The following is a 9590-nucleotide window of genomic DNA, read 5'->3' as shown; positions in this document are numbered from 1 at the left end:
TGGACAACCTCACCTGCATGAATGGACTCACTGTGTTCTACTTGGAGGTGGTAAGCACCTACAAGTATCTGGGTCTCCACCTGGACAATAAACTGGACTGGTCAGCCAACACTGATGCACTCTACAAGAAAGGGCAGAGCAGGCTGTACTTCCGGAGGAGGCTGCGGTCCTTCAATGTGTGCAGCAAGCTCCTCAGGATGTTCTACCAGTCTGTTGTTGCCAGCGTCCTCTTCTATGCAGTGGTATGCTGGGGAGGAAGCACAAAGAAGAAGGATGCGGGACGAATTGACTGGCTGGTAAGAAAAGCTGGCTCTGTAGTGGGAGCTGAACTGGAGTGCATCACTTCAATATCTGACAAAAGGACCCTGAACAAACTGATCAACATCTTGGACAATGAGTGTCACTCCACAACACTATTGTTAAGCAGAAGAGCCTGATCAGCTGGAGACTTCGCTCACTGCCTTGCACAACAGACAGACTAAAAAAGTCATTTGTTGTCCCCAGGGCCATTGAACTGTTCAATGCTTCACTTAAGGGAAGAGGAGAGATAGACTTCTCTGCATAGTCTGTCTGCCTCTTCACCCCCTCCATGTTTGGATACTGTCTGTCCACTAGCCACTTTTTACCACTGTCTTTCTGCCTCACTGTTTGCGTGCTATATTAGCACATTAGCACATATGCATAACCCCTCCCTCCATGCCACAGCCGAACTGTGGCCACACTTAAACCTTTTCTTAAAATAGTTATATATATATAGATATATAGACTTTATTCTTGCACTGTTGCACTGTTGGACTTACTCATTTGCACCATGACCACTATCACCATTGCACTATCACCGTGACACTCACTCACACAGAGCACCTTACCTTACCTTACTATGCTTAGAGAATCACAGGCTCAGTCCCTGCCTCAGTCATTGCAAGTGCCTCTTGACTGATTAATCACCACTATGTGGATACTGTTTTTAGAATTGATTTAGATTAAGTGTTAGTTAGTATAATTTGTATTTTAGTATGTTTAGTATATTCTTTATCTTCTACTGTCCTTATTGCTTAGTGGTGTTTTTATATTATATACTTTTATTTACTTTTTCTGCTGTTAGTGAATGTGTGTGTGTTGTCTGTATGCTACTGAGACCATGAATTTCCCCTAGGGATCAATAATCTATCTATCTATCTATCTATCTATATCTACTTATTAGCAGAAATTCCATGCGCACTAATATCCTAAATGTGACCTTATGATGATCACAGGTGAATTGTGGTTTCAGGTGACACAGGAGCAACTTTCAGGGCACTTTCATATGTTAATGCCCAACCACTTTGACCTCACGTTCCTTTAATTTGAAAAGTCACACCTGTGACACACTTACTTGAACCCCCCCGAAATTGCCCCCCCATCTGTCTTTCTTTCAGTTCACTACAGAAGACTACACACGACTCATGGTGGTGTAAACCCTGAATGGTGCAGGTGGCCATTCAGTTTTTCACCCTTGGTGAGAGTTGGCTGAGATACTGCCCCCCCCCCCCCCCCCCTCACCCCAAAAAAAACAAAACTTTTTTCTTCAGGAGTGAGTATACAATGCCCAGTTCGTTTTAAAAAAAAAAAAGTGCTGAGCTATCAAATGGTTGACAGGGTCTCCTCGCTAGCCAGCTGCCTCCCTCACAGATAAGATAAGGTGCGTCAGGCCTTCTGCGGCACACCTGTTTAAACACTTAGTGCCACACTTGTGCATAATAATCGCAACGTTAAATATCTACTTCACAGGAGCCGCACTATCGCCGTGCGCGTTGAACACACACATTACCCTGAAGCTCGGACCAAGACAGATGATAAACAGCACATTGGAACATTGCCATTATTGTTTGCCATCTTGTTCACACACACATTAGTCAAGTGTAGTGACAACTAGCCTAAATGTTCAGTTGGTCAGATGACCCAAAGCAGTTTAAAATTGATGCCAAAAAGGCTTTAAAGGTAACTACCTGAATATAATAACACTTCACTGGGCTTAAATGCCCATGTAGTTGGCTATTTGGGAGACATTAAATAAGCATTAGACTCCTCACCCTAACCTTCACCCGTTGTTTTTGTAATAAACTAGCCAGTACAGTGTAACAAGAGAATGTCCAGCCGTCATTACATTGTATTACATTATATTCAGTGACGAAGAGCTTGGAAGAGTGCTCGGCACGGATGACTGCTGAGACCTTGTTTTATCGTATGTAAACAATCTCCGCCAGACCAGAGACAAAGAGCTACTCTGTATCGCAGACTGCATTGGTGCCAGGGCAGCGGCATTCTACTCGTGTAAACAAACAGCACGTGATTGAAGGCCTGTTCATCCATTTCTTAAGGCTTTTGGGCTAGCAGTTGACTCGAGTTCAGAATTCATGGCCATGTGTTCCTCCTTTCACCTTGTCTACTGGCCTGTTCTGCTGATGTGGTTTTCTATCTTGTTACTTGTTGCTAGTTGTTTAAGTCTATCTTGTCATATCTGTCTAGTCTGATCCGTTGTTATTTTTTAGTAATTCACATTTTCTTTCCTTACCTCGAGTGTAGCCTGACAATTGAACAGAGTTGTGTAAGGACAATCTTCTTACCCTGGTAGCTTGTTTTTCTTCCATACTTGTGTGAGCATAACGATAAAAATTATATATTATACAAACTGCTCCATTGACATTATGCAATTATTTGTATGGTTCACGCTGTTTAATCTTGATGCGAACAAAAGAAAATAACCACATCTCCTTCTTATCAGCTGTACAACGCCATCTGGCGGTGGTTAGAAAATGTATGGTAATACACTGCTGTTCAATGAACCCACAAGGCAACGTAAGAGGAATATATCTTTTCACAGAGGACCAATGTGCTATGAAAGCATGGTTATGGCTAGATTATTATACAAGATGTTTTAAAATTCTACTAATGTATAGATTTAGTTTAGAAAAAGGGGAAGAACAAAGAACCAGAAAACTTCTTGTGAAAAAGTATTTTATTCTGTGAAATGAAAGAAACAGACACTCACTGTGGCGAAGCCACTCAACGCGAGTAGCCTATAGGCTGTGAGGAAAATTAAAAACTGCCTGATGCGCCTTTGCGTTCTAGCCTTGCAGAGGGAGCGAGAGCTCTGCAGCACTGACTAAAAACAAACATTCTTGTGCGTTCTGCCCGCGCAGGTCAACGCGGAACACTTGTGCGTCTTGCCCCTGTTAAATGAACGCGGTGCACATGTTGTCAGCTGAATACGGGGTATCCATATCTTATTTGCGTCGATATGTTTTTTTAATCGTATGCAAAATGAATAAATAAATACAAATTATACAATTCATATATAGTGTAAACGAGACCATAAATGCGACTCTACATGAACTCCGTGACCGGTACCCTGATTGAGTTCATGTTTGTTTTTGTTTTTTTCTTTCCCCTTGCGGAACTACACTGTGGCATCCGCCGTGGTTTACATAATCATAATCAAACATGATCTAATATCACAATCACCTATCCTCACTGTCCCGACTAAAGTGGTGTAATGTAGCCTGTGTCCAAGCATGATCTATATGGAAGGAAGAAAAGTACACCATGTACCTTTAAAACTAAGTTTGCCGTTCAGACATGGAATGAGGTCAGTCAGAAAGCTCCTCATTGCATGTGCTGATTATTATTAGATACAATATTCGACCAATGAGCACAGGCGGGGAGTGTCTCTGGCCAAAGACAGGCTGGAGACAGCAGCGGATTGGTTGATTTCCCTTGCCTTTATACCTTCAGAAAGGGATAAATCCTTGTGAAGCGCCTATACACGAACTATACAAACTTGTGAATAGTGTGCGATAGATCGGACTATGAAAGTGTGCAATCTCCTTACCTTCATGCATGATGTTAAAGCAGCCTTTGCGGAAGACAAGGCATATCTCCAGTTAAAGTTCCACTGTTTTCTGCAGCTGTTTGCCCAGAGTGGCACCGGACTCGTATTCAGTCGGACCGGCAGCTGAACATCTTTCTGCAGTTGTTAGACGACACTGGGAATTTTAAGACTTTTATTTATATGGGTGTATTGATTTGTGCCGTGCTCACACGAAAACAGACTTTGCTCTGAATAGAGAGACGGATCGAACAGCAGACACTTTCCCTAACTTTTTTACGCGCGTGGCCACTGCATCGCTACTTAGCCTACTGCCTTACTGTGCTCACTTACACTCAGACTGTTGGGACAAGCAGACTGTTATTACACCACAGAACACTCTAACCGGCTGAGGATTTTTTTGTCATTTCAACTCAGTTTGCTGATAACGCGCATGTGAACAGATTGAGCGATGGTGGAGCAGACGAGCACCACGGACAACACTGACGTGCTTCCCGGTGAATCTGGGGAAATGGACTTAGACATGGACGCATCCCCGACTCCCGGGTCCCCAAGCTCGACCGGGGATAAGATGGACGTCGCATGGTGCAAGACCCCGAGTGGGCACATCAAAAGACCGATGAATGCCTTCATGGTATGGTCGCAGATCGAGAGGCGCAAGATCATGGAACAGTCTCCAGACATGCACAATGCTGAGATTTCCAAGCGGCTTGGCAAGCGCTGGAAACTGCTTAAAGACTGCGACAAGATCCCCTTCATCCGGGAGGCCGAGCGTCTGAGACTGAAGCACATGGCTGATTATCCGGACTACAAGTACCGGCCACGGAAGAAAGTCAAGTCGTCCAGCGGCAAGGCGGGAGACAAGGGGGACAGGAGCAGCAGCAAGTGTTCATCTAAGAAGTCCAGTGGGTCAAAATCCCTCAGCCGGACGCACAAGTCAGGGCTGGGGAGCGCCAAATCGACTTCACCTGAACAAGTTTCACACTCCGTCCCCACAGACCACTACTCCTTGTACAAGACCAAGTCAGCCTCAGCAGCGAAGCAGATACCAGACAAGCCAGCCAAGCGTGCTCACAGCATTGGAGGGAGAAGCCATGACAGCAGCCCGCCTTCCGTGGCTGTGCCAGCGAGTCCCACCCTCAGCAGCTCGGCTGAGTCTGACCCCCTCAGCCTGTACGAGGACGGAGTGACCGGGAAAGATGGGGACGACTCCCCAAGCACACTGTCGGCCGGGCGCCTGAACTACACGCGGGTGTCATCCCCGACACCGTCCGCCTCCCACTCTTCCTCATCACAGTCCTCCTCCTCAGATGAGGAATTCGAAGATGACTTGCTGGACCTTAACCCCAGCCCCGGCTTCGACAGCATGTCTCTCGGCAGCATAGGTTCGGCGGCTTTGGACAGAGATCTGGATTTTAATTTTGAGTCGGGTTCTGGCTCCCACTTTGAGTTCCCCGACTACTGCACTCCTGAGGTGAGCGAAATGATATCTGGGGACTGGCTTGAGTCGACCATTTCTAACTTAGTATTCACTTATTGAACGCTTAAAGAGTCCAGAATTGCCATTAGAAAACACAGCCAGTGCTTGTGATGACATCTTTATGACTTTCGTAAAGATAAGCAGGATTGCGAAGTCCCGTTGAAACAAGCCAGAAAACGCCCCGTTAACCACACGATCCATGTGTGTCTGAAATTACAGAACTAGGACTCCGGGTGCCCTCTCCCCTGACAAGAGCGCAAATGAAAATGCTTAGCTTGCTCAATTGGTAGCTGGGAGGGATGATGATGCCAGCCAGTGTGTGCTCCAGACGCAGTGACTTACTGAAGCAGGCGGTGAGCCTGAGACGTTTGCACCGGGGCGAGTTGAGGTTGTCTCCCCGAATGAACTGTTTCGATGAAAAGGGACTCTGAGAGAAGTCTGACCAGGGTATGCCGAAGAAATGGAGGTGGAACACGAGTGAAACAGTGGAGAGTCCTCACCCCCATCATCTACATGGTTTATGTACCATAAAGTGGTGGCTTAAAAAACACTTACGAACCGAAAAGCATGCTCTCGTTTTGAGATTTATGTAAGAACTGTCTAACAGTTTAACTAGTGTTAATTTAAATGTAATGACGGCGCAATGTTTGATGACGCAAAAAGGAACACAATCACCAGCTTCTGTAACTTTCAGGACTGAAATGCATCGCAGATGCGTTTCACTTTTCAACACTACAATTCAGGACCAAATTTTTTCCAGAGGCGTGTACTTTTCCCTCTGTCTTTTCCTCTTTTTCCATCCTCGTGTTTTCTCCTTTTTATCTTTCTGTGCTCAGATGGCATTTTATATTGACGTGTTTAAATACAGGCCAAACATTTTTGAGTTATTGTTCTCGTAGGTCTCGTGTACACATGCACATGTCCGTCTCCTTCGCGGAAGGGCTAGAATTGTATCATTTTTTATTTAAATGTTGACTTCTCACACGTAAAGGAGATTAAATGTTTCATTATTTTCTAAGTGTATTTTTGTATAAAATCTATCGAGGGGGTGTCAATCGGTGAATATCGCTGTTTGGATTTCCGATTTTTATGTCCAGGGGGTTGGGTTGTCTTAAAATCTGCCCCCTAACCATGTTTACAGTGTCACTCTACAGGCTTCTTAAAGACACAGTATCTCAATTCCAGCAACCAGACAAAACAATCGAGCATGCAGGAAGGTGTAGCGGCAGCGATGTCTGCATATTTTGCGTCCTAATGGGAGATACTGTACATTTAATAAGAATTTTAAACTAAACAACATCTTTGTGATTTTATAGTGAAAAAAAGTTCGGTTTTAACCACTGGATGGAATTACAAACACATTCTAAATGCCTATTGAGTTTGCGAACAATGAAGTACAGCTTCACTCAATTGTATTAGGATATTTAATCTTTTTCTACTTGTTGGCTAAATGTAGCTAATTGTTTTAGTATACTATGGCATGGCGAATAGCATTTGTACTTCTTATTCAGGTTTATGTAGAGCTGTTGTGTTTTAAACAAAAAATGATCAACGTGAAAATATCTATGTACATTGACTGTATATTAAGCAAAGACTGCGTGTTTATGTCTGACAATACCATGGCAGGCACTAGAACTTTTATCTTTATACGTCCCTATGTTTAAGGTTGTTGTTCATGATTTTGAAAAAAATATATATATTATATGCATTTTTATCGTTTTCATTTTGTGCAATATGATGTGTACAATATTGTTTTTGTCTAATCATGCCATATCTCAACAATTGAGTAGAGTACTCAATGCCAGCCAATTGTGTCATGTCACTGCCTGTCAGACCTCTGTACAGAACTTTGTTGTTTTTTCATGAAGAAGGAAATAAAATCAGCTGGAACTGAATCCCCAATCGTCTGCCTTGGTGTTAATTCATGTTTCCGCTGCCAGTCTTTGCCTCTGCTGCACAGTGAGTGTGACTGGGAGGTGCCGGGTGTGACACGGCAATACGACATGCATCCAACGTGGCCATAACACACGTGGATTTACACATCTTGCAAATGGTTGCCCTTATTCAACCGCATGATGTAGTGAGGGTTGCACTCATTCTATGCATAAATATTTTACTCCTAGTGTCACCACTTCACTAATATTATCAGCATTACCCATGTGGAATGGACACACCTCTCTGTGTTCACACTTGACTTCTTTCTGACTACAATGAGAGTCAAGCAGTCAAGTGACTGCTATTAAAGTTTAATATTGCAAAACCAAACAAACCCCTGAGATCTCATAATGTTCAATGGGATCAAGGATCATCTGTTGACTGATGCATTGTGGCACTGATGAAAAAAATATGCATAACAATTGGCCTCCCGACCCACGCCCAGCTCAGCTGCCTTATTACTCCATGTAAGCTCTTTGTGACAGACGGCGAGCTGTCAGACAGACACACAGATAGCCAGCCACCCATGCCAGGGAGGAGGAAGTGGGGGAGATGGTGTGTGTGTGTGTGTGAGTGAGTGGGGGAGTGGATGGGTGTGTGTGTGTTAGGATGACCTGTGGGCAACAGGGCCACGGCAGAGATGGGTGGGGGTGGGGTTGGGTGGGGGTGTTGGCAGGTCTGGACCCTCAGTAATGACATTTACCGTGGGCAGCCTTTGGACGCTGAAGCCTGAGGAAAGGAAAATGCATTGCATGCCCCCCGACCACCCACCCACCCCCACCCCCCCCCATACACACACACACACCCTTTACCCTTTCATGTGCACGCAATTCTAGACAGATTTTAACATGGAGGGATGGTTTTGGGGTTGGGGGGTTTGGTTGAGTGCTACTGGTAAAGAACAGAACCCAAATTTCTACATACTTCACCTTGTCTGACATTTCTAAGGAGAGCCAGACCGAGAGACAGACAGACAAAAATCCCCGGTTAAGGTGGGCCATGTGCGCTAGGACTGCTTAGCTCCTGGTAATCTTCCTGTCCCGTCTCAGCTGACGGTTGAGCAGGGAGAGACTTTTGCCTGACGAGCCAGTCTGGTACAGCGTGCAGTGAGCGAGCACGGGTGCAGGCAGGAAAGGAGGGGTCTAGACAGTTCCTCCGTGGGGGGAGGGGTGTCAGACGGATGAGACGTCTCCTCCGGGAGACTGGGCGGGTGGGCGGGGGGGGGGCTGTTTTGAGTGGATTGCACAGGGTACGGCTGCTGAAACCAATTAATTCTTTCTCAGTGCATTGGGGGTTTTTTTTGTTGGTCTGGGCAGATGGGGGGGGTGTATGTTGGGGTATTTAACGCAAATCTAGCCACATCCCTTGAAATGAGGGGCGAGAGAGGAGGAGAAGGAGGAGGCCGGGGCTGGCTGTTGTGTGGCAGCTCGCTTCTGGAGGACAGAGATATGAATTTTATCAGGCAGACAACCCCACACATGGGACAGAGGACAAAATGGGAGTGTAAGACAGGAAATGAACGGCTGCATGTGGGACCATGTTTAAACATTTGTCTTGATGGTGTGTTCCTATCATGGCTGTGTATCGGTTCATGCTTCTCACTGCGCCTTAAAGACTCACAGGTGGAGCCGTGCAGTGATTTTGTCAGATTAATTGGGATCTGTTCATTGATCTGACAAGCAGTCCCAGCACCCCATGATAATTCATGTTAGGAAACGCATGTTCATATCCTCTCAGTTATTACTGTTGCGTAATGTATTTTTTATTCATTTTCACAGGTCATGCAGTTGCAAGTGATGACATGTTTTCCATAATACATTATGCCCTCTGTATATTACTATCTGAGATACTCTAGAACACAACACGGCATGAAAATGCATGAAGGACAAATTACAGATCTGATGAAACTTTGCTGTGAGGACAATCAAGGTACTTACACATACACATGCCGCACACACACACACAGAGAGAGAGAGAGAGAGAGAGAGAGAGAGAGAGAAAAAAAGAGAGAATGATCTTGCATATAGCTTAATACCCATACATCTATGCATCATTGAAATGCAATGACAGAATGGGTGAAATGTCTTTGAATAGCACATTTATAGAGCTAATTGGATCAATAAACTGTGCAGCCAGGGAGCAATGGTTTGAACCGTTCAATTCAAGGTGCTTATCATGATTACATAATGATGCTCAACCCATGTCTTATGAATAAAGACTACAATAGATATGAAAAATGCTACATAATTTAGGATTTCTGAGGAAGAAATAATATTGTTTTTAAATAAATAAAATCACAGTAGGCCT

The 9590-nt window shown here is 44.7% G+C and overlaps 1 protein-coding gene across 1 annotated transcript; it reads left to right on the top strand.

Moving 5' to 3' along the window:
* Positions 1-3786: 3786 nt before the first annotated feature.
* On the top strand, positions 3787-6272 carry sox4a (SRY-box transcription factor 4a). Its single transcript, XM_048230113.1, has one exon. The coding sequence runs from the start codon at positions 4320-4322 to the stop codon at positions 5406-5408; it is 1089 nt and encodes a 362-aa protein (XP_048086070.1). The 5' UTR covers positions 3787-4319; the 3' UTR covers positions 5409-6272.
* The last annotated feature ends 3318 nt before the right edge of the window (positions 6273-9590 follow it).

The sequence above is a fragment of the Alosa alosa genome, chromosome 20 (assembly GCF_017589495.1).
Source record: "Alosa alosa isolate M-15738 ecotype Scorff River chromosome 20, AALO_Geno_1.1, whole genome shotgun sequence".
Lineage (NCBI taxonomy): Eukaryota > Metazoa > Chordata > Actinopteri > Clupeiformes > Clupeidae > Alosa > Alosa alosa.
Note: the sequence above shows the minus strand (reverse complement) of the source record. Positions and strands in the feature narration are given on the sequence as shown.